We start from the raw sequence: 24089 nt of genomic DNA, 5'->3' as shown, positions 1-24089 counted from the left end.
TGCTGCAGACCTCACTGCTCAGTCAGATTCATGCCCAGATTCATTCTGTAAGAGCACAGCAGAACTGAAGGCACAGCATAACCTGCCTGAAAAAAAATCATCAATTTTAAAAAGAACCATCATTCAGGATGCAGATACCTCAGCAAATGGTTGGTCTGAATGAAGCTGGCTGCAGGCTCTTACTTGCAATTGGTTCAAAAGCTCAGAGACAAAAAAATAAATCTCAGCTTAGGTTTATTAGGACATTTGGTAGAAATTCAGCCACCTTACCAAACTTAGGCTCTGATCACAGAGGTAACAAGCATTCAGCCACAACACCTCCACTAAAAGACACATCCTTTTAGTTGTACACTTCTAGTTGAGCTTGGCCTGACAGATGCCAAGATTTAAAACTATGAAGCTTAATTTTACATTTATATCCCACACACTCTACCCAAGCAACCAAGCTCTGAACACAAAGCAAGCTGGAGGGGCTGGAAGTGCACTGCTGCCACTTCATTCATCCTAAACTGCTTTGTATTGTGTTCCATCATGTTATTCCAAGTGGGACCAGCACTCCCTTTCCACCCCACCACCATCTCTCCTGGAACGAGTTGTTTTGATAACTTTCATCTGCTGCTTTCTTCAGCCAGTGCCACCTTCTCAACAGCAAGCAGTGCATTTCACCACCAAACCCACAAAACTGTGTCCAGGGTCTGACAGCCACAGGTGAGATGGAGCACTGCAATATTCCCCAAGTTGTCAGCTGTGTTCCTCACACACATCCCTTATCAGCAGATCCACAGCTTGCAGGTTCCATCCCACTTCATAATCATGTGAGAAACTTAGGAAGCCCAGACAATTTGAGGACAAGCTGCCTGTGCCCCTTCCCTCCTCCATGGATGCTCCCAGGGTTTGTCACATTAAAAGGAGTTCCAGTTTTCCTGAAGGCTGAATGCACAGGCCAACCAAACCCTGAGTATTTACCAGGCACATGAGTATGAAATCTAAGACCAAATCAGCCCTTCAGGGCAGTAGGATCCTACTCCAGACCTCACTTCTCCTTGATGAGAGAGCCTCAGGCGTTTTGGTACAGAAAAACACGTTGGGCTTCTTGTAGTTGTACAATTCTTTAAACTACAGAAAAGTTGCAGGTTTGCTCCAGAAGCAAGATGAAGCATTTCAACCCCACACAGATCTTTAAGGCTCTGAGATGCTACAGGCAAAAGAAACTTTTCAGTAGTTTTCACAAAGCACTTTCCATGGCTTAGAGATCCCACCAGACAGGGTGTGAAGCACTCAACAACTCAGATTTATGCCCAGTGCACCTTTTGATCCCTCAAGCCTTGTCAAGGAGTGCCACATGTACCCATTGGGGTTTAAGGAAGAATAAACAGAGCTGTGTCTCATTCAGCTGAGTGACTCGTTTAAAAAACAAAAGAAAAAACCCCAAATTTGCTCACCATGAAGAGATGCTGCTCATCCCCAAGGTTATCCAGGCAAAGCTCAGCTGTTATGTATCAGGTAATAATGAAAACAAACCACAAAAAAACCCCAAACCCACCTCATCTCTGTTGGCAGCACCACCACAGACTCCTTTTGCCCACACTTTCAGGCTGTACTGTTGCCAAACAGTGGCTGTACTGCTGTAGCAGAGAAAATCAGAGGTAACCAGGGGCTCCTAAAGTGATGTGGGACTCTAAAACAGGTTCTGATCCAGGTCCAGCCCGAGGTGTTACCAGCCTCAGATACCACTCAGGTTTATGGCATACCTATATGGCCTACAGTACCTTTTTTTCAGCTTGGACAGACTTGGAAATGTGAGCAACCCAACAAGAACCAGAAGGCTGCAAGTTAAGAGTGTATCCATGGGGGAAACTCTACAGGAATGGTAAATAATGTGGAATAAATTCTTCTCCCCTACTCACCAGGGCTGCAGCAATCCTCAGAACAAGATGTGCTTTACTAAGGTGCCCACTAGCAATTACCACTACCTGGAACACCAGGCCAGAAGGGATTTCTGTCCTTTCCAAGCCACTCTTACTCTGGAAGATTCCCCTGATCACCTCTTCAAGGGAAAGGTGGAATCTCCCAGCTGTTCCTGCACCTAACCAAACCAGCAAAACTTGAAGATAAATAGCTACATGTCCAAAAACTGGCAATATGCCATGCAAGCCAAGATGATGTTCTAGCAGAAATCTCTTGCTTCTCCATGAAATCAAAAATTTGAATACAAAGCTACTGTATTCACCATCATCAGGCCAAGTCTGTGACTCTATCAGCATCATGGAATATTATCATGTTTCTAGGAAACAAGTACTTTCCACACAAGAGCAAGCAAGAATAGTAGTTCCTGAACCTTAAACTGGGAAGAATTAAGATGGTTTGGTCAGCATAGCTTTGGGTTGACATTTGGTAATCAGGCATATGAAAAATTCCATGTTAAAGAGATAAAACCAGCAATAAAACACACACAAAAAAAACCCCAAAGAAACAAAAAACCCAAAACAACCACAAAAAAACCAACCAACAAACAAACAAAAATACCAAAACACCAGAAGTGTCAGACTTGAGGGAGGGGAGATTTAGGCAGGTTGTTCATTTGTTTGTTTTTCAATCAGGAAAAGGTTTTTAATCCTGAGGGCAGGTGAGCAATGAAGCAAACACACCAGAGAGGTGGTCACAGCACCAAGGCTGATTTGAGTTCAAGAAGCAGTTGGATGATGCCCTCAGGCACATGGTGTGAACCTGGAGGTGCCCTACACAAGGACAGGAGTTGGACTTGATGATCCTGATGGGTCCCTTCCAACTTGGCAGATTCTAGAATTCCATGAAGTTAAGAGTCCCAGCAGAAAAGCAGTGGATCCTCTTTTCTGCACATCAGCTCCTAAAAGCTGAGAGAATACCCCATGGCAGGGTTCATCCTCCCCTTTGTTTCTAGGTGGCTTCATGAGCAGAAAACTATTCAGCACTCTTAATGTCTTCCTCTAAAGCTGATCTACTGACAACCTGTGCAGCTCATCAGTCCATCTGGTTTCAGCTCCAGCACTGCACACAGAAGGAATCTCACTGCTGAAATCCTGGATTCATATCTGATCACATAGTAAAACATGCTCAAAATTGTACTGCCAAGGGATAGGAAACAAAGTGATGAGCTTATTGCAGAGGGCAGAACAAAACAAGCTGTGTAAATACAGAGGCAAACAGCACTGGGCTCACACTGCTCAAGTCTTACTCATGTTCAATGCTCTGACAGCTCCAAGGCATTGTTTCTAATACCACTCAAAGATGACCTCTTCATAAACTTGCTTTTATGGCTTTTAATGTTACAAAAAGTGTGCAACACACAAGCAACTTACAGAAAACCACACTGAACTGCCAAGAGGTTGCTCAGAAGCACATTCAGCAACAGGGTTCCCAAGGCAGCACACTGTAACACCAGGTGCCAGAGTTTAAGTTTATTTTAAATAGTCCCTGAGAACAAAAGTTGGGGGAAAAAATGAAAAAAAAAGTTGGGAAAGACACTTCTGGCCCTATTTAGGATCAGAACAATCAAGGTGGATGAAGTAATACTCTACTTTAAACTTGAGGCCATAACATTTCTGAGCTATACAGAGGTATGTAGACACTTTAATACCTAGCAGGCTGTAAGCTACCCTGCTGCCTTGCTTTTAACACCTTTTTTTTTAACAGGTCTCCTTGAATGTCTCAACATTTGGTTCACAGGGGGGCTTTTTTTTTTTTTTTTTTAAAGAGACAAAACTTTGATCTCCAAATCTGAAGTCCATATTAGTGATCCCACCTAGGTAATGCAGAAGTGGTGACAGAGATCAAACAGACCCCAAACAGACTCAACATCACTTTAAGATGGTAACGTTGCCACATGGTTTCAAGTTATGGGTTTTTTTTTCCTGTCTGCACTCATCCTGAACCACTTCAGACACCACAATGGATCATGGTTGGCCCACAACCATTATTGTAAAGGTAAAGTGCCTGAGCACTGATTCCCCCCTTCTCTTTTAGTTACAAAACAGAGAAATCCAGCTTCAAGATTCCTTCCAGCTCCATCTCAACACCACACAGCCCTGCCTGAGCTTTCCTGTATTCTTAGAAAGCTGTCAGAAAATGCCTTTTGCAAGCATTCTCATTTTCAGATAAGTGAAACTTAGTGAGCAAAACAGACATTAAAAGATCAAATTTAACAAATTCTCTTTGAGGACATCACAAAGTCATGATGGACTTCACTGGAATGTCTCAAGGGAAGAAAGTATTTGGGGAAATTACTCTGGGAAGAGCTGACCTACAAAGAGAAGAATTTAAATTCCATCAGCACTCTTCCCAGCAGAACAAGTTTAGACGATGGTTTTATACAAGAGGAGGCTGAGAGAGCTCACAGATGCCTGGAGGAAGGGAGGGAAACAAAACCTCTTGTTGTCTGTGGCTTGCTGTATTCTTTTCCCCTTTGTGTAGGCCCTACCTGGGAGCTGCCCATGCAAAGGAAGCCAACATAGCCTCAGAGGACATGAAGGGTTTGATGTGGACATGCTCAGGCCACACTGCTGAGTACCTGAGCTAGAATGAACCTTGCATTACCTGCTCTATCCACTGCTGCTGGGCCAGTGGCCAGAGGGGAGAGCAGAACCAGTACCAAGAGGTAACCACCAAGTTGGCACCCACCAAAGCACAGGAAAAGGGTCATGAAAGAGAACCAGGAAACACAGCACAGCTTCATTTGTGTTCTGTGAGGAAAGGGGAGGATCACATCCCTCCTACAACTGTTTTGCACATACACAATATACAGATTTTGCACAATCCAGGCTATTAACAATAACATTAGAATGACCATACAGCTGTAGAGTTGTGATTCAGCCAATGGAAAAGTATGTTCTTAGCACCACACCTTCCCAGATGATGCTGTTACCCTTTATCACTGGGATCCCTAGGACAAGCAGTCACCACACAAATCCCATTCCCATCTTCAGTTTAAGAAGAGCACAGAGGAGACTTGCACCATGAACTGGTGTTTCAGTTTCTCTTTCACAGTTTTAGAAAATGATGTTGCTTCATCTGATGCATCAGGAACAAAGTAAGTGAAGATGGCTGCTGATGAAAGAGAAGCAATGTTACTGCACTCACAAGATCTCTGACTTCTGCTCAGATCCTGACTCTAACAGCTCAGTGCTTTTCCAGCAGAAACTGCTGTTCAGTATTTTCTAACCTGTATTTCTTTGCAATAAGCACTGCCCTGGTATCCTGCTAAGTCCCTGCCTCAGCAGCAGACAGTTGCAGAGAATTCACCCCACTGTTTTAAGCAGGAAAAGCACATCATTAAGGTTGCCATAAGCAATCTGGAATTCAAACCACACTTGACAGCACGTTGAGTTTCTCCAGTTCCAGGCTAAAAAGCTTCTCCTTCATGTTGCTCTGTACTCCTCATTAAGAGAGCAGTTCCAGCTCCCAGCTCTAACACTCCACTCAAAGACTTCTCCACACATCTTAATGACACCACCTGCAAGGTATGGATGTTACAGAAAAAGCAGACTGAGCCCTTGGTCTGAAGACTGGCAGCAAGGCAGCTGCATCAGCACACTCACTGCTTCCACACAGTCAGCTCCAGGTCCCTTCCAACCCAGCCAATTCTGTGATTCTATAAGAGACTGATGGCATCACCAGTTTGGTGATGGGTTTGGATTGCTGGGCTGAGACCCCCAGCATCTCAGCCCTCACCTGTCTAGAGCATCAAAGCACCAGAAGTAGGGTGCTCAGAGCATCATTTAAGCAGTAATGACAATAAAAAATAGAAAAACAAAACACTCACTGCTTCCACAGAGTCAGCTCCACAGACTCAGTAAGAGGGGACTGATGGCATCACCAGCTTGGATTGCTGGGCTGAGACCCCCAGCATCTCAGCCCTCACCTGTCTAAAACACCAAAGCACCAGAAGCAGGGTGCTCAGAGCATCATTTAAGCAGTAATGATAATAAAAAATAAATTAAAAAAAGCAGCAGGGCCAATGTCATACATGAACAGCAACAGAAAATTCTTGTTAAATTAAACTTTTGCATTCACCTTGTATCAATGGAGACCAGATTCTGGGTAGCCCATCAAAACTGATTATCACCCTGATACAGATTTGGTTTAATCACCATGAACATTTAAAGAATTGCAGTCTGGTGAAGAATTGATGTTGTAAATAATGACAGCTGTGGTGTTGCAGTGATTTACTTGGTTAGCTTTTCTGATTTTTTGACATGTATCTGTAGGCCACGAAGACACTGACATAAACAAAAAGTCAGTTTGATAATGAAGAAGCTTGCTGTGAGCTCCTTCCACATCTTACTTCAACTCACCTGAGATCAGTGTCACTAAAACTGACTCAGCTGGGACTGCTACAGAAAAGTCTACAAGCCAAGCTTCTGCTTTTCTTCTGCTTTTTAATTCTATCAAAACTTTTTACTGGGCAATTAGTTCCACACTTAAAAGAAGACATGCTCTGCTGAGTCTGTTCTGCATTTAGCATGGTGGAAAGTTTTCTACACTGCATGACCAGGACACAAAAGAAAGTCTCAATTACCAAGGTACTTAGCCCAGGGAAGGCTGGGGAAGCCTCCCAGGGAGATTCAAGAGATCCAGACAGCAAACTTGCTACCAGATTAATCTTGGCATTGCTTTTTAAACAAGGTGTCCTGGTCTGGGCCAGGATAAAGGGGATTTTCTGTCTTGTCCTTTTGCTTTCAGCTCAGTCTCTTGTCAGCAGCTGCACTTGCTGAAATTCACAGCAAGTTTCTCAGGCAGTGGCTGCTCCTGGGACTGATAACTCCATGGTTATAGTTACAGCCAGAGCCTGGTGTGCAGAGCCAGGGACACTGCTCAGGCTCTGAGGAACAGTTTGCCCTCCAGAAGGAATAAAGAGGTCCCACCTGCAGCCTCCTTTGGGGAGGAACAGACAAGAGAGATGCCAGAACTGACCAAACAGAGGATTCCATCCCATACACCTCAGACTCAGGAGAAATTGGAGGCATCAGGAGGGTCAAACCCCTTCCTGCTTCCCCTTCTTCCCCTCTCCCTCTTTGCTTCAGCATCCTGGGAGGATTCTGTCTGTTCCTCTGCCTGTGCTCCTGATCCATTCCAGCCTGGATCTGTGTGTTCCTGCCTCCAGCTCCCAACTCCTGCTGAGCCCAGGATTCCAGCCTGGACTTTCCCAGGGCTGCCCTGCAGCCTCAGTGGGGATGGGAGAGTTATTGGGGGGAGAGGGGGGGAGGAACCTGGGATCAATTTCCCTGTATATTTGTATAGATTTAGTCATTTTTCCTATTTATCATTCCTGTTTCATTAAAGCTGTGCAGTTCAGTTTCCAACCCATCAGTCTCTCTCCCTTGTTCCCTCTCCTTTCTTTATCAAGGAGGGGAGGGGGACTAATAGGGAGCATCTGGCATTTGGTTTAATTGCCAGGGCAGGGTTAAACCCTGACACAAGGGACAGCACACCTGCCTGAATGATTCTGCAGAGCTGGTACAGCTATTTGTGCTCACCCTACCTGGTTATGTAGGAGTAGTTAATTATGTCAATATAACCAGCTGCCTTCTCTAGACAAGAATCAAAATTTGTGAGAATCAAATAAACTACAAGAAGTTTTTCATCTGTGAAAAAGCAGCACAGTTCTACCACTAACTACAGAAGAGTAAAATAGGGCAAGCAGAGAAACCATGAATGCTCTTACATTAAATCCTATTTTTGTCACCTCAACAGTTCTCATTCAAACAAAGATGTAAATAAGAACAAATGCAGAAAGTTTCCTGTGCTGCATGACCAACGTTCAGTCTTCACTCTGCTGTTACTGGCAAGAGAAAGCAGATGTGCACCACCAGTCCTAAGCCACAAGGATAAAGACATCAAACCTACAGGCTGGCTTAAGACAAAACTTTAGACATTAAACAAAGTCATGCACTCTAATGCAAACCCATGAAACCTCAGCTCACAAGGCTACAAGATACACTACTGAAAGAAAATTCATCAGCTCTGAAACTGCCCAACATTCAGACACCAGCATCTTAGGGCACAACTTCTCTGAATGCCACCTCTGCTCAGGAGTAGCAGAGAATGGGGGTTTTACCTGCTGACTCGATGAAGGCCAGAAGCTGGTACCTGGAACAGAATCTCTGCTCCTCACCTGACTCTGCTATGGAGTCTGAAAAACTGAACATCAGAACACAAAAGTACCCCATGATGACAAGAAATGAGCAGCCAACAGAAATGAATTTTTTTTAGTTCCATAGCAACCACCTCCCTAGATCTTAAAACTAAATTAGTCAGGAGATCAAAAAAAACTATTTGGAGGAATGATTTCAAATAAAAGGCAATTACTCAGGGCCCTTTATTCATCCAGTTCTTTGGGTTTTACAATTAGGGAGAATAACTGCAAAGCTTTTTCAAGAGTAAGCATACATTTTCCAAAGATCAAAACAAGCAGAGTCCACCTCTCTGAAAGTGGTCCAGAAGTGGTGCTCATGAGCAGGGAAGCACTATAAACACCCAGACAGGAGCTCTAGACTAGAAAATAAAGACAGCACGTAACTTGCCTACTGTAATCTTTCCTGAAACCATTCTGTTCTGACATTGACAACCCAAGGGCAATACCAGAGACAGAGACCTCCTTTCCTCCAGCATGAAGGAGGAGAGGATGCAAGCAGGAAAACACAGAATCACAGAAAGTGAGGGGTTGGAAGGGACCTGGAAAGATCCTGGAGTCCAACCCCCCTGCCAGAGCAGGGTCACCTCCAGCAGTCACACAGACACCTCCAGGGGGGCTTTGAGACTCCACAACCCCCCTGGGCAGCCTGGGCCAGGGCTCCCTCACCCTCACAGTGGAAAAGTTTTTCCTTCTATTTCTGTGGAACCTCCTGTGCTCCAGTTTGTCCCCACTGCCCCTTGTCCTGTCACTGGACATCCCTGAGCAGAGCCTGGCCCCATCGTCCTGGCACTCACCCTTTCCATATTTATCAACATCACTGAGCTCACCCCTCAGTCTCCTCCTCTCCAAGCTGCAGAGCCCCAGCTCCCTCAGCCTTTCCTCACCAGGAGATGTTCCACTCCCTTCAGCAGCTCTGTGCCTCTGCTCTGGACTCTCTCCAGCAGTTCCCTCTCCTTCTGGAACTGAGGGGCCCAGAACTGGACACAGCATTCCAGATGTGGCCTCACCAGGGCAGAGAAGAGGGGGAGCAGAACCTCTTCTAATGCCCCCCAGGTGCCATTGGCCTTCTTGGCCACCAGGACACAATGTTGGCCATCAACACAACCTATCTGCACCTCTCAGTAAATCAGCCCCTCTCAACTGGACCTCTGCAGACTTCTCAGTTCATCCTGTGCCAAGCTCAGCCTGCATCCAGCCACACTTTTCTCCTGTGTTCTCATCCCTTCTCTCCTGGGAACACTGAGCTGCAGCAGCCCAGCAGTGCCAGCTCACCAGAAGAAGCAGACCTGTAAGGTAACCCCTTTCAGGAAGCCAAACTGATCAATGATCAGCTACCAAAAGTATCAACATGCCAAGAAAATAATACAACACAAAACCATCCCTCTCCCCAAAACCCACAAAAATAAGACTCTCAGCTCAGAAGTGCAGCAACTGGAAAAGGAGAATTAGGAACCTGTGCTCAATGCCCTGTTCACAAACCCAGGACCTAGCAGGGAAGGGGCCATCTTACCCTCTAATCAGCTCCTACCTGGCTACAGTCAGATGAAAAGGGCACTTTTAAATACTGACACACCCTGAGATGAAGCCAAAAGCTGATGCCAAAGGAAGTAACCCAAACACAAATCAGACTTCCAAAGTGTATTTAGACTTTTCCTTTAAGACTTAACTACAAAAGCCAAGGGGAAATTTGGCTTATACTGTCTGAACACAAGAAAACCCAAGAAATTCAGAACAAATATGTGGCTGATCTTGAGTAAGAAGCCAAGCCTCAGGGGAAAAAACCTCAGAAGGTGTTCCAGCCGTGTCTCCATCAGTTGCTTTTACTGTTGCTCATCTGTGGGGATTTTTCCCAAAGCCCAAGTATTCTCAGTCCCTTCCTCCTGGGTCCAACTATTTTCTTCCAGTGACTTTGGTGGATCCATCTCCCATTTGGGGGATTTTAGAAGCAGGAGGGACCAGCACTGATCATTCAAATTCATTTCCATCTGCCACAAACCACTGTAAATTCTTTGTTAAATTCAGTTTGAGACAGAATGCCACATTTCCATCTGCCACAAACCACTGTAAATTCTTTGTTAAATTCAGTTTGAGACAGAATGCTACCTGAAAGTTTCTAACAGAAGTGCACAGGCTCCAAATGCAGAGACTGGCACTGAGTTAGAGCCCACTCCAGTCTCTAAAAATTGCAACACATTTGTACACCAAGGTAGCTCAACTTCAACTACAGGTAAAAAAATGGGGTTTTTTCTTTTTCTGTTTTTCTCCTTAGGGAGAGAAGAATTCCTAAACTCCCTTGCCCCTGTACAGGTGGCTTTGAATCATCACCAGGTCAATATCCCTTAGAAAAAAAAGGAGGGTGTAAGCAAAGCCCTTGGCAAGGCTTAGGATACATTTTCCAGGTTTCTGATCATTGCCTTTAAAAAAAAATCCCTGTGTGTGTTGTTATCTGAACCAGATGATAATGCTGTAGGCACTGTAAGAACACCACTGGAATACTAACTGCCTACTCCTTGGCAATAGTAATGATTAGAGAAGCAGAACAGCCTCCATCCTACAACTATATACTTACCACCTGGAGACACAGGCAGCTCAAAAGGGCTCACCTAAAAACACAGGAAAATGCCTTGAGTGGCAGAAATTCTAAGTACTGAAGGAGATGGTCAACCCAGTAAATAGTAAGTCTTCACTACTGGCATTTCCTACAAAAAAAACCAACCAAAAACCAGCTCACCCCCATGCTATGTTTAATCAAAACATGGCCTGGCTCAGGAACAGCGTGGCCAGCAGGTCCAGGGAAGGGATTCTGCCCCTGTGCTCAGCCCTGGGGAGGCCACAGCTTGAGTCCTGTGTCCAGTTCTGGGCCCCTCAGCCCCTCAGGAAGGAGATTGAGGTGCTGGAGCAGGTCCAGAGAAGAGCAAGGAGGCTGTGAAGGGATCCAGCAGATCCAACCTTCCAGAGGAAGGGCTGAGGGAGCTGGGGGTGTTGAGGCTGGAGAAGAGGAGGCTCAGGGGAGACCTCATCACTCTCTGCAACTCCCTGAAAGGAGGTTGGAGCCAGGGGGGGGTTGGGCTCTTTTCCCAGGCAACTCTCAGCAAGACAAGAGGGCAGGGTCTCAAGTTGTGCCAGGGGAGGTTTAGGTTGGAGATGAGAAAGAATTTCTTTCTGGAGAGGGTGATCAGGCATTGGAATGGGCTGCCCAGGGAAGTAGTGGATTCTCCGTGTCTGGAGATCTTTCCAAAGAGCCTGGATGTGGCACTGAGTGCCATGGGCTGGGAACCACGGGGGAGTGGATCAAGGGTTGGACTTGATGAGCTCTGAGCTCCCTTCCAACCCAGCCCATTCTGTGATTCTATGAAAAGCCCTCAATTACTCTGGCCTCTAGACAGGTACACAGTCATTTGCTGCCCCAGCCTAGATAACTCAAAAAAGTAACTTTAAATGCCAGCCTTGTGCATGGGAAAGCTGTGAGAGCTGGAATTACAGGAGTAGGTGGTCAAACATGAGCTAAAGTCACACATGGAGTCAAAACAAACCCTTCCAACTCAAAAAACCATGGAGATAAAAGGGGGAATATTTAAACACAATCAAGCTAATGTGACAGATGACACTTGCACACCTCATTTCAACCTGAACATTCCAGGGGAGCCTTCACATTCCCGACTCCTTTAAAAAGAAAGTAGAGAAACTGGAGAACAAGCACAGGGATGAGCTCACACAACCCTGCCTACAACAAAGAGATGAAGACTCCAAGAATGCATTAGCCTCTGGTTTCTCTTTTCCAGCTGTAATTTTAAGGCAATTTCACTGGATGTTTTCTCACACCACTTAAGGAGCTCAGGTACACACAGAGTGAGGATCAAAATATTTAGATGGAAGACAAAAATACCAGTCCCAGCCCACCAAAAGTTACATTCCCTACTTTGTAAGTCACATCAAATCTGTTTTCTGACCTTTTACACCATCTGAAACAAGAGGAAAACGACTATCCCCAAAACACACAGCTTTTAAGATTAACTTCTTTAGCTTTTAGCCCAAGCCCCAACTCCGAAAGCCTGATTTCTGCCAGAGAGCAAAGCATTCAGGCTCAGTGGTATTGTCCCTGCCATAAAGGTGCCACCAAAGAAACAGAACCACTCAGGATGAAGGAAGTAGCAGGAGGCCAAAACTTTGATCTTTAATCCCAACTTAACTGTGTGAGCTTCTAAACATTCCATATAATGCATCAGCATTCCAGAGATGGATACAATACTTAAATATTACACGATCTTTACAAGCACAATGCACCTGTTCTGACAGGTTATTTCCATACCTGTTAATGTTTCCTGACTCCCAACAACTCAAGTCATGCTTCAAATGTAAATCATCATTAATCAGGCAGAATTTTTTACCTAGGAAAGATATTAATATTTCATGGGTTTATTTACACTATAGCCACTGTGAAAATTAGTTTAATAAGCAGCCCATTAAAAACTGCTTAAAGGCTACAGCCTGTGTGGAGTGAAATGCAAGCTCTGGAAGCTCTCTAGAAACAGGCTTGTTCTTTTCAGAAAGAAAAATAAATAATCAAAAACCACAGGTTCTGAAAAAGAGAAGTAAAAATCACCCCTGTTCTATTCTGTTTCTTGGCACAAAGTTATTTGGATAATAATTAAAATATTAATGACATTAAAGTGGCTCAAAATGGTGAGGTATCCAGAGCACTGATCATTTCAAATAGAAACCAGTATGGCTGGAGAACACATCATAACGTGCTTCTGATGTTATTTTCAGGTTAAATGTACCAAAAATATGTTTGATCTGACTAACCATGACCACTAACTCCTCCAAATGAGGAGCACCCTTCCCATTCTTCTCCTGAGAAGGGAAAGGAAGGGAAAGGAAGGGAAAGGAAGGGAAAGGAAGGGAAAGGAAGGGAAAGAAGGGAAAGGAAGGGAAAGGAAGGGAAAGGAAGGGAAAGGAAGGGAAAGGAAGGGAAAGGAAGGGAAGGAAGGAAAGGAGGAAAGGAAGGGAAAGGAAGGGAAAGGAAGGGAAAGGAAGGGAAAGGAAGGGAAAGGAAGGGAAAGGAAGGGAAAGGAAGGGAAAGGAAGGGAAAGGAAGGGAAAGGAAGGGAAAAGGAAGGGAAAGGAAGGGAAAGGAAGGGAAAGGAAGGGAAAGGAAGGGAAAGGAAGGGAAAGGAAGGGAAAGGAAGGGAAAGGAAGGGAAAGGAAGGGAAAGGAAGGGAAAGGAAGCTGTCCCATGTCTCCTGCCTTCCAAACACTGGAACAACCTGAAATGCAGAACAGTTCTGCACCTGCAGAAGCAGATCCTGTATCAGGGCTGTTAAACATTTCATTGCCTTGAGGGGAAAAAAATAAGGGTAAAGCATTTGAAATCAGTCAGGGGGGGTTGATTTTTAAAAAAGAATTCTAAAAATACGCAGTGTTCAACTATCTGTGCTGGTAATACTTTAAATCAAGACTCCACCAGCAACTTCTCAAAACCAAAGCTTTAAATTTATTATTTTAGGTTTGTTTTTACTGTTTTCTCTCAAACTGTTATTTTCATTTATTGTTGAATTAACAAAATTTAATTTTAATATTGAATTAAAAATTAATTTTGTTACTGAATAACAAAATTTAATAAAATTCTTCTGTTCTTATTATTGTTCTATTTATTGTGTTAAACACAATCTTTTCTTGCCACTCACCTCACCAGACAGGCTGCTGTACCACTCAACCACAGACTCAGAACTCCTCTTTTTTTCCATTCAGGACTCCCAGCAAAAGCCAGGGAGGACTTAAAGACATCCAGGGTAAAAAAGGAGCTAATACTGAAATAACATGATTGCATTTAACAAACAACTGTATCTTTTATTTCCTCTATAGTTTAGGGACTCAAAAGAAGGGCTTCAAGCAGCTTCTTCCCCTCTTTATTCCAATTTTTTAAATACCCTCACTTTTTCACATCACACTAAGAACAAAAACCAAGTGACAGAGCCCTTAGCAAGGCACCCAGATGCAAACCAAGATTTTGTCCACTTCAGAGTAATATTTCACCTATGGGTAAAAAAAAAAAAAAACAAACCTAAAAGTCTCACCTGCTGCTTGTATTGCAGCAGTGTTCAAATAGTGCCCTCACTGACACTACCACAGACAACAGCAACTCCCCAGATCTTACATTTATTGTAAATGGGTTTGCAGGACTTAGGCTGTTCCTCACCCACCTAACAACCCAACTATCACTTCTCTGGTGTTGTCCAAACAGGCTGACAAATGATCTAAGGTCACAGTTTCAAGTCACACCACCAACACTAGCAGTTAAAATGTCACTTATTTCCTCTGCAGCCACCTCCAGTGCAAAGGGAACCTCTGAGAGGCAACATCTGACTCCATCCCCAGTCACCCCATGTGCCCACCCTATGTTTACAGCTCGTGATTGAGACTCTAAGTATCAAGAGTTAAGCTGTAGGGATGCACCAGAGAAAAACCAGAGAATTTTAATTTCTTTCTCAGAGCAGCACTCTGGGAAGTCATTTTGATGTCAGGACACAGCTCATCACACCCTGAGTGAGGGCAGGAGAACTGTTGAGCCTAAGAGCAGCTGACAGACAATCAGGACAAGGCTGCAGATGGGCACCTTTGGAGAGAAAACTCAAGCCAAAACAACCCTGGGATCTCCTATAGATGCCTGGGATGTCACACCAGGAAAATATTCACCTTCTGCACTGGTTATCAGGCACTGCTGCAGCTAGACAAGACTACCAGCCAGCCAAGCAACCAGGCTGGCTTTGAAAGGCCAAAAGGAAAACCCTGAGCAAGACAAAACATACAAAAGGGAGCTGAATTGCCATGAGATATGCAAAACCAGCTCAGGGCTGCAGACACTGAAAAGAAAAAGTGTTAAGTGAGGCATCCCTTCATTTTGTGCTTGTGCAGAGCTCTCTGCCCCAGCCCTGAGCTCGCCCCCTTCTCTGAGCCCACCTCAGTAAAAAGGCAAAACATTTTTCCAGCAGAAAGCTGATAAATCAGATGACAGACAGGTCCACCTCACTAAAATGGCAGAAAACCAACAAGCACTGGAACTATGAAACGAGAAGGGAGGGGCCACACAACTGGAAAGGAAGGAACAAGAGCTTGGCTCTTTTGGCAGGCTGGTAGCTCAGGAGCCACCTCCTGCAAGTGCAGCTTCTGAGATCCTCACAGAGAGGGTGTGCCTGACCTCGGGGGGTCCAAGAGGTCCCAGACAGGTGATAAAAACCAGTAAGGGACAAGTTGTTCAGTAAGGATATATCAGACCATTTTATATCTGTGATAGATGTTTCCATCATGAGTCATCTACCACGAGTGTCCTGCTAACCTACCTGCCCAAAAATAAAGCATTCAGTTAGATTAAAGAAACTGAATTATTTCTGGATGTTAAGGCAGGAAGGAATCACGGACAGTTACTGGTTCATGACTCCCCGTGGTGAGAGTAACCATTAAGTCACTGCCATCTGCTGTCCCTGCAATAAGGGACAAGAAACCAGCACAGGTTTTTTTCCTGGCTGCATTTCCACGTGATAAAACACTATCAAAACCGAGCCAGCCTGACATTCCTGGACTTCACAGCAGAGAGGCCAGGAACTGAACAGCCCTCAGCACCCAAGCAGCTCCCCAGAGGCACTGCCCCTTCTTCAAACCCAGCACGAACCACCAGGGAATGAATGAAAAGGTCGGGCCGCGGAAAACCCTGATGTGGCAACTGAAGCCCTTGACTTGGGCCACTCAGGACAGACGCTTGGAACCAAACCCAGACGGCCCAGCCACCCCCTTCACAGGAACCAGGTCCAGTGATCCCACAGCGAGTCCGATCCATCGCAAACGGGCACCTCTGCAGCTGAGCTCTTACGGAGAAGCTGGGAAGCCGAGCCTGAAAAATCAATCCCCTCAGGCCGCTGCTGCTGCCGGGCAGGCTCCTTCCCTCAGCCAGCCCGGATTCCATCGCTCTGGAAGCGGCACAGCCCTGAGGAGCCCTGAGGAGCCCTGAGGAACCCTCCCCGCCCAGGGCTTCTCCCTCCCCGCGGGGCGGCAGCGCAGAGCCCCAGGGTGCAAACGCGGCGGGCAGCTCCCCCCTCACCACCGGCTCCGCAGCGCCGGGTGCGCGCTCAAACCCCGCGTTTTACCACAGAAAACGTGAGGTAAACGAGGAAGGGAGGAGCGGGCAGCGCTGGAGGAGCAGCAGCGGCGGGGCCCCGCTCTTTGTTCGCCGCCGCCGCCGCCTCCGCCGCGGGTAGGCCCGGCCCGGCGCTCGGCCCTCACCTCACGGACGTCCTGCAGGCATTCGAGGACGGCGAGGTTGTTGGCCCAGCTGTGCTTGGAGCAGAGCCGCACCACGTCCTCCCGGCACACCGCCTCCTCCGATAGCTTCCACCCGCTGCCCGAACCGCCGCCGCCGCGGGGACCCCGTGGGCCCGACCCGCCCGGTCCCGCTGCCTGCACTCCTAAGGCCAGGCTGCCGGCACCGGCAGGAGGCCCGCACGCCGCCGGCCGCGCCGCCAGCACCAGCAGCAGGAGGAGCGCGGGGCCCGGGCAGCGGCTCCGGACACGTCCGCACGGCGCCATCTTGGATCCGCCACCTCCGGCGCGGCCGCCCACCCAGCGGCACGCACGCCGTATGCAAAGCAGGGCGCCGGTGACGTCACCGCCCTCCCCGGGCCACGCCCCTTTAGCCTTTGAGTGGGTGGGCTGGGGGCGTGGTTTGTTTTGGCCACGCCCCCCCCCCGCTCCCCGCCCGCCCCTGTGAGGGTGGAGGCGCCACGGAGGCTCCCGGGGCGGCGGTGCCGGAGCGGAGCGGAGAGGAGCGGGGGGGACCTGGGGGGTTCAGTTCCTCATTCCAACCCCCTTGGCACGGACAGGGCCACCGCAAACCAGAGCGGATTGATCCAAGCGTCATCTGACCCGGCCTCGGACGTTTCCAGGCGTGGGGCAGCTGCAGTTCGTCTGCTCCCGCGTCTCGTCACCCTCACAGCAGAGATTCTCTCCCCCCATCTCATCCAAACCTCCTCTCGTTCCTCTTAAAAACCATTCCCAGGTCTGCAGTCTTTCCCCAGCTTTCCTGTAGCCCCTTTAGGTGCTGGAAGGGGCTCAGAGTGCTCTCCAGGTTGAGCAACCCCGGGGCAGAGCTGCTCCAGCCCTCGGTTCATCCCCGGGACCTCCCGGCTTTGCTCCAACCCTTCCATAGAATCATAGAATCACAGAATGGGCTGGGTTGGAAGGGAGCTCAGAGCTCATCAAGTCCAACCCTTGATCCACTCCCCCCGTGGTTCCCAGCCCATGGCACTCAGTGCCACATCCAGGCTCTTTGGAAAGATCTCCAGACACGGAGAATCCACTACTTCCCTGGGCAGCCCATTCCAATGCCTGATCACCCTCTCCAGAAAGAAATTCTTTCTCATCTCCAACCTAAACCTCCCCTGGCACAACTTGAGACCCTGCCCTCTTGTCTTGCTGAGAGTTGCCTGGGAAAAGAGCCCAACCCCCCCCTGGCTCCAACCTCCTTTCAGGGAGTTGCAGAGAGTGATGAGGTCTCCCCTGAGCCTCCTCTTCTCCAGCCTCAACACCCCCAGCTCTCTCAGCCTCTCCTCACAGGGTCTGTGCTTGAGTCCCTTCACCAGCCTGGTTGCCCTCCTTTGGACCTGCTCCAGGACCTTGATATCCTTCCTGAACTGGGGAACTTCCCCGTCCTTCTCCTGTTGGGGACCCACAAAAGATCTCACCAGAGCAGAAAGGGACCTGCTGGTGACATCTCCAGGACATGGTTGGTTTCTGAACACCACCAGCCCATGTAAAGCCTCTCATGGACCAACCCCCCCCAAGTCCTTCCCCTCAGAGCTGCTCTCAATCCATTCCCCATCCACCCCTTGTCCTCGGGGTTGCCATCACAGTCTCAAAACGGTCCCCACAGCCCATCACCCACCTTGGCCAAACCACTGACCTGGCATTGGTGGCACAGGACACGAGGAGCCACATCCCCAGATCGCTCACACCTCCACAGCAGGTGTCGAGAACCTTTGGGCAAGTTTTTGCCCAAAATCACTCAGTTCCCACCCGCAGGCTGGAGCTCACGATGCTGCTCTCGTCAGAGGGGAATCCCGAAAAGCTGGCAGACATCTGGACTGGCCCAGGGATGGTTGGTGTGGGAAAGGCCATGGGGAAACAAGCAGAAAAATCACATTTTCGGGGTGCCACAGGGATGCTTGGTTTAGGGTTCACTGGGTCAGATGCACCACGTGCCCTTTCAAAGAAGGCCCTTGCCCTCCCATGGGACCCTACCCACAGCCCCACCAACAAATGGGCTTTATCTTTTCTTTACTACTTAAACCCTCAACCATTCATCCCCTTGGCTGCTCTCCCGTTCTGCCCAATTTCAACTCCAAAATTCCAGATGTCTGGCCCTGGCTCTCAGTCACGAGGAGTCACCCTGACAGCTCCCTCTGCCCCAGCGTGGGAGCACAAAGTGGCATTGACCCAAAGTCAGAAGTTTTTGCCAGGATGGCAGGGGCTGGAGTGAAGTTGTTGAGTTCCTTTTGCACCCCAGGATTATCCTGGCACATCCTGTCCAGGCAACCCCCTTTTTTTTGGGGGGGGGGGGGGATGCTGTCTTACCCTCACCAGGAGCTACCAGAACCCATCATGCCTTTTCCAGGTGGAGATGAGGGCAGGAAAGGGGTGTCAGATGGAGAAGTCCCCATCACATTCTGGTGTCACACTGGGAACACAGCATCCAGGAGCCCCCCAGCTGGGAATACTTTAAAAAAAAGTCAGTGAAATCCAGCCCATGCTTCACAGCCCTTTTGGTGTGGTGGAATTTATCTGAAAAGAGGGAGGGCTGGCTCTGCTCCTCCATGTGCCCCAGGAGGAGGACAAAGGGAGCAGTGGGGCAGGGACACAGCTCCCTCCTCCTTCCCATACCCCTGGGAGCTCTCTGGAGACTCATTTCTTGAGGAGCAGCCCCCATCCTCCTCTGAGCATCCCACACTTGTGGGAAACCTCCTCCCAACCATGGATTTCAGCATCCTGTGTAACCTGCCATTGAACAAGCTCTTACTAAAGAACAGCTTGATGGGCACTGTGTCCACACAGAGGTGAATAATCTGGAGCAGCTCCCTGGGAAGCCAGGCTGAGGGATTGGGGTTGTTCAGCCTGGAGAAGAGGAGGCTCCCAGGGGAGCTCAGAGCAACCTTCCAATATCTGAAGGGGCTACAAGAAAGCTGGGGGAGGGCTTTGGACACGGGGGGTGGGGAGAGGAGAAGGGAAATGGGTTAAAACTTGGAGAGGGGAGATTGAGGTTGGACATGGGGAAGGAATTCTTTAATTTGAGGGTGGGGAGATGCTGGAACAGGTTGCCCATGGAAGCTGTGGCTGCTCCATCCCTGGCAGTGTTCAAGTCCAGGTTGGATGGAGCTTTGGACATGGGGGGGTAGGGAGAGGACAAGGGAAATGGGTTAAAACTTGAAGAGGGGAGATTGAGGTTGGACATGGGGAAGAAATTCTTGAATTTGAGGGTGCTGAGCCCCTGGCCCAGGTTGCCCAAGGAAGCTGTGGCTGCCCCATCCCTGGCAGTGTCCAAGTCCAGGTTGGATGGGGCTTGGAGCAACCTGGGCTGGTGGGAGGTGTCCCTGCCCATGCAGGGGGTTGGCACTGGAGGAGCTTTAAGGTCCCTCCCAACCCAAACCAGTCTGGGGTTCTGTGACCTCTGCCTGGGCAGCAGCTCCCTGCAGCTGCAGAGCCTGACCCCAGGCTGGGTGGAAACACCCTCAGCTCCACACTGTAAGCATTTCACCAGCAAGGTGCTCAGATTCTAGGTGCTGCATTAAGTGCTTGCAGTTTGCTGCTGCTGCTGCTGCTACACTTAAGTCTCACCCCTTCAAGCAATAAAACACATTTCTACAGCCCCCAGCTGCTGGGAGGCCTCTCCCTCTTTCCCAGCAACATCCTTGCCCTCCAGCTCACCACCTGAGGGAGAAGCAAAGCTCTTCTTTTGTCTGTGCTGAGGAGCTGCTCCAGTTTTTAATTGGATCCAGACTTGCTTCCCCCCAGCCCTGGGCACCACTGGGAAGCCCTCAGGCCCTTCCCCTCTCTCACACAGCTGCTCAGCTGCCTCCCCCCAGTGCTGAGGGTCCCTCAGAATTTCAGTGCTGCCTTTCCCAGCTGATGATCATCTCCAACAAATGCTGCGTGCTTTGTCCCAGCTGCCACTCAGCACTTCTATTCACAGGTTCATCTCCACTCTTTCAGCTTTTCCTGTAGGTCAGGAGTCCTGCAGCAGCACTGCTCATCCTTGTTCAGAAGTAACCAGATGCCCACAGCAGTCTCCAGCTTCTGAGGAAATCGTGGAGAAACAGGAGACAACATTCCAGGTAAGAACTCACAAGTGGTGACACATTTCAGGAAGCCCCAGGAGATGGGGGCTTCCCCCTTGTTCCCTGAAGAGTTGGAGTTAGCACCTACCTTTAAAAACAGAACAAACAAAACAGAAAAGAAAAAATCCCAGGCAATTTTCCCATCCTTCCTCCAGCCTGCCACAATTCTTTCCTAATCCCACTTCTGCCTTCCTGAGCACTCCGTGCTGTTCCCAGTTGGATGATCTCAGAAGCAGGGAGGGCTCCCCCTGCCCCCAGCTCTGCTGCCAGCAGGAACACCAAACTGGACTCGATGGGAAACCAGACCCCCTGGACTCTCAAATTAATTCCACTTGACAGAGTGGAACCACTGACATCAATCCAAGGCTGGACAGGACCTGTTACCTGCTCAGTCTGTCCCAAGGACTACAAGCCTCCATTTCATCTTGATTTTTGCTACTTAGAAGCATGATTTTCCAAGAGCAAGCATCCCACCTGGCCTTGGTATTCTCAAGAATCTCCAGTTATTATCAGAACTTCCCTGTGCCCGTGCACAAGTTTCCTGTGGGCACCCACCCACCCTCCAGCACTGTCACCCAGGGTCCCCACAGCTCATCCCAGTACAGCCCAGCCTGGAGCACCTCTCCCTTCTCAGAGGTCTCTCCATACCTTTAACCATCTCAAAAGCAGATAAAAAATGATGAATATTGCTATCTTCAGGCAGGGAGGCTGCTGACACCAACACGTTTGAGTTTGCAGGCTGGGAGTGCTCACAAGGGATGAAGCAGCTCAGCTGGGGGACTGTCCTGCAGCCAAGGTCTTGTGCCCCCCTCTGCTCAGTTTTACAGGCACCTCTGCAACAAGGAGGGATGCAGCTCGACTCAGGGGGTGTCTGAGCACTCAGCTCATTCCCATTTTAGCTGGGAAAAGCCTTGACTACAGAGTTTTTAAAATAGAAAGCTGAAAACACATCCCAGAAGGGGAGACCTTGCCCCTTTCTCCCTCTCTGGGCACTGCAATCTGTTGTTTTCCATTTACTCTTTCTGGCATTAGATGCAAATGGAAGCCAACAGAAAACTGCTTTTTGCTTGCTTGCTCATTCCTCTGCTTTCCCCTCCATCTCCTCAGATTCCCTTCTCCTTCCTAAACCAGCAGAAAGCCAGCTCTGTGAAAGGGTTTACTGCCTTAGCAAGAGATCCACTCACCTGCATTAGCAGAATATTTTGCCAACATCTTGTGGACCAAAGAGAGGAACGAAAGGAAATCCCCCCCTGGGATGCTCTGGCTACCTCAGTGTAACAAGGTTCAGACTCAGCTGCTTGTTTCACTTGCTGTATTGCCTGGATTTCATCCACTTTGGGTCGGGACACATGGAATTGCTGCTTCTCACCCTCTGGGCACAGCCAGAACCAAGCCAAGCCCTGGAAGGTCCTACCTCACCTGCAAGCTCTGCTCTGCCCCCTCCTTTGCCTTACACTTCCTTTAGCACTCTTTTTTGCCACCTGCAACATGGTTTTGGGGTGGTTTTTTTGGTTTTTTTTCATTATATCTGTTGAAATCTCCCCTCCAAGGCACACAAAGCCATGGCTAAAGGCAAAGGGGTGGTGCAGGCAGGGACCAGGCTGCCTCATCGGTAGCGTGAGCATCAGTAGCACGATGGGAGGATTCTCTACCTGTGTACAGAAAACCCAGTACAGGTAATCGTGGCACCAGGAGGAGCTGTGCTGCAGTACCAATCACTGCTGAAGCAGCTCTAACTCCTTCCTATGTGGCCAGTATCTCTTTTTCAGTGGCTGTGTAGTTGGCTTCAGAGCCTTTCTAGTTTCGACCCCAGAATCCTAGAGGTCGGCCTCGAGTCTCTCCTGGAGCTTTCTGCCAGAGGCTCCATGTAGGACCATCACCTCCATGTAGGACCATCACCTCCATCTCCCGTGTAAAGAACATTTTTGATGTCTGGCCCTGTTCCAATTGCTCCAAGGGCCATTGCCTGCACAGTCTCCTGTTTAATACTCTCAAAAGCAGCTGCTTGTTCTGAGCCCCATTTAAAGTCTATCCAAGGGAAGGGATTCTGCCCCTGTGCTCAGCTCTGGTGAGGCCACAGCTTGAGTCCTGTGTCCAGTTCTGGGCCCCTCAGCCCCTCAGGAAGGAGCTTGAGGTGCTGGAGCAGGTCCAGAGAAGAGCAAGGAGGCTGTGAAGGGATCCAGCAGAATTGCTGTGAGGAAGGGCTGAGGGAGCTGGGGGTGTTGAGGCTGGAGAAGAGGAGGCTCAGGGGAGACCTCATCACTCTCTGCAACTCCCTGAAAGGAGGTTGGAGCCAGGGGGGGTTGGGCTCTTTTCCCAGGCAACTCTCAGCAAGACAAGAGGGCACAAAGGGTCTCAAGTTGTGCCAGGGGAGGTTTAGGTTGGAGATGAGAAAGAATTTCTTTCTGGAGAGGGTGATCAGGCATTGGAATGGGCTGCCCAGGGAAGTAGTGGATTCTCCGTGTCTGGAGATCTTTCCAAAGAGCCTGGATGTGGCACTGAGTGCCATGGGCTGGGAACCACGGGGGGAGTGGATCAAGGGTTGGACTTGATGAGCTCTGAGCTCCCTTCCAACCCAGCCCATTCTGTGATTCTATGAATCTTCCAGGTAACCTCATAGAGAGGTTTCACAACCTGATTATAAAAAGGAATGTGCATCCTGCAGAAACCAACAGTTCCTAAGAAGGACTGAGTTTCCTTTTTGGTAGCTGGTGGGGCCATAGCAGTTATTTTGTTAATCACATCCATTGGGATGTGGTGACGTCCATCTTGTCACTTAACTCCCAGAAACTGTATCTCTTGTGCAGGTCCCTTGACCTTGCTCCTTTTAACAGCAAAACCAGCCCCTAGAAGGATTTCAGTGATCTCCTTACCTTTCTCATAGACTTCCTTTGCTGTGTCACCCCACACAGTGATGCCATCGATGTACTGAAGATGTTCTGGAGCTCCACCCTTGTCCAAGGTATCATGGATCAGCCTCCTGACTCCAGGCTTGCTGCCAGCAGAGGGACACAGGGAGCACAGCCTTTTTCCAGAAAGATTTTCCCTTCCCAGGGAAGGGGCTGAGCAGGCTGGATCGATTATTCCTAGCTCCAGGGGTTCCTACCCAGCTGCCACCACAGTAATAACCAAGACTCTCCCAGACCTGGTTCTGCAAGAATTAACAACAGGAAAGGTGCTCCCTCCCCCCAACACCAGCCTGGAAAAAAAGAATTAAAAAAAAATAAAAATAAAATTAAAGAATGCCTCAGCACAGCAAAGAGCAAGAGCCTGGCTGCAGTTACCTGTGGCCTCCCAGCAGGTTTAGTTCAGACACTGCCAAGGGGCTGCCCTGCTTCACAGGAACAAAATCTTCCCAGAGACAGAGGCAGAAATAGCCACAGAGTGGCTCATTGCTCCAAACACCAGTGGAACAGCACAGCCTGACACACCAGCTGCCCTCCACAGCTCAGAAAACATTGGTTTTTTTCCTTCCTTCCATCCCCAAATCTGCCCCTTTGACTCCAGACAGAGCTGAGCACAGATTTAATTAACACAGCT

The 24089-nt window shown here is 48.5% G+C and overlaps 1 protein-coding gene across 1 annotated transcript in view; it reads right to left on the bottom strand.

Annotated features, from left to right (window-relative positions):
- The window catches only part of GLG1 (golgi glycoprotein 1), a 96282-nt gene extending 79512 nt beyond the window's left edge, over window positions 1-16770 (bottom strand). The window contains exon 1 of the mRNA XM_030457585.1: window positions 16447-16770. Within this exon, the coding sequence (XP_030313445.1) occupies window positions 16447-16749 (303 nt within the window). The 5' untranslated portion in view covers window positions 16750-16770. The remainder of the gene's footprint in view (window positions 1-16446) is intronic.
- Window positions 16771-24089: the final 7319 nt, after the last annotated feature.

The sequence above is a fragment of the Calypte anna genome, chromosome 11 (genome assembly GCF_003957555.1).
Source record: "Calypte anna isolate BGI_N300 chromosome 11, bCalAnn1_v1.p, whole genome shotgun sequence".
In the NCBI taxonomy this organism is placed as follows: domain Eukaryota; kingdom Metazoa; phylum Chordata; class Aves; order Apodiformes; family Trochilidae; genus Calypte; species Calypte anna.
Note: the sequence above shows the minus strand (reverse complement) of the source record. Positions and strands in the feature narration are given on the sequence as shown.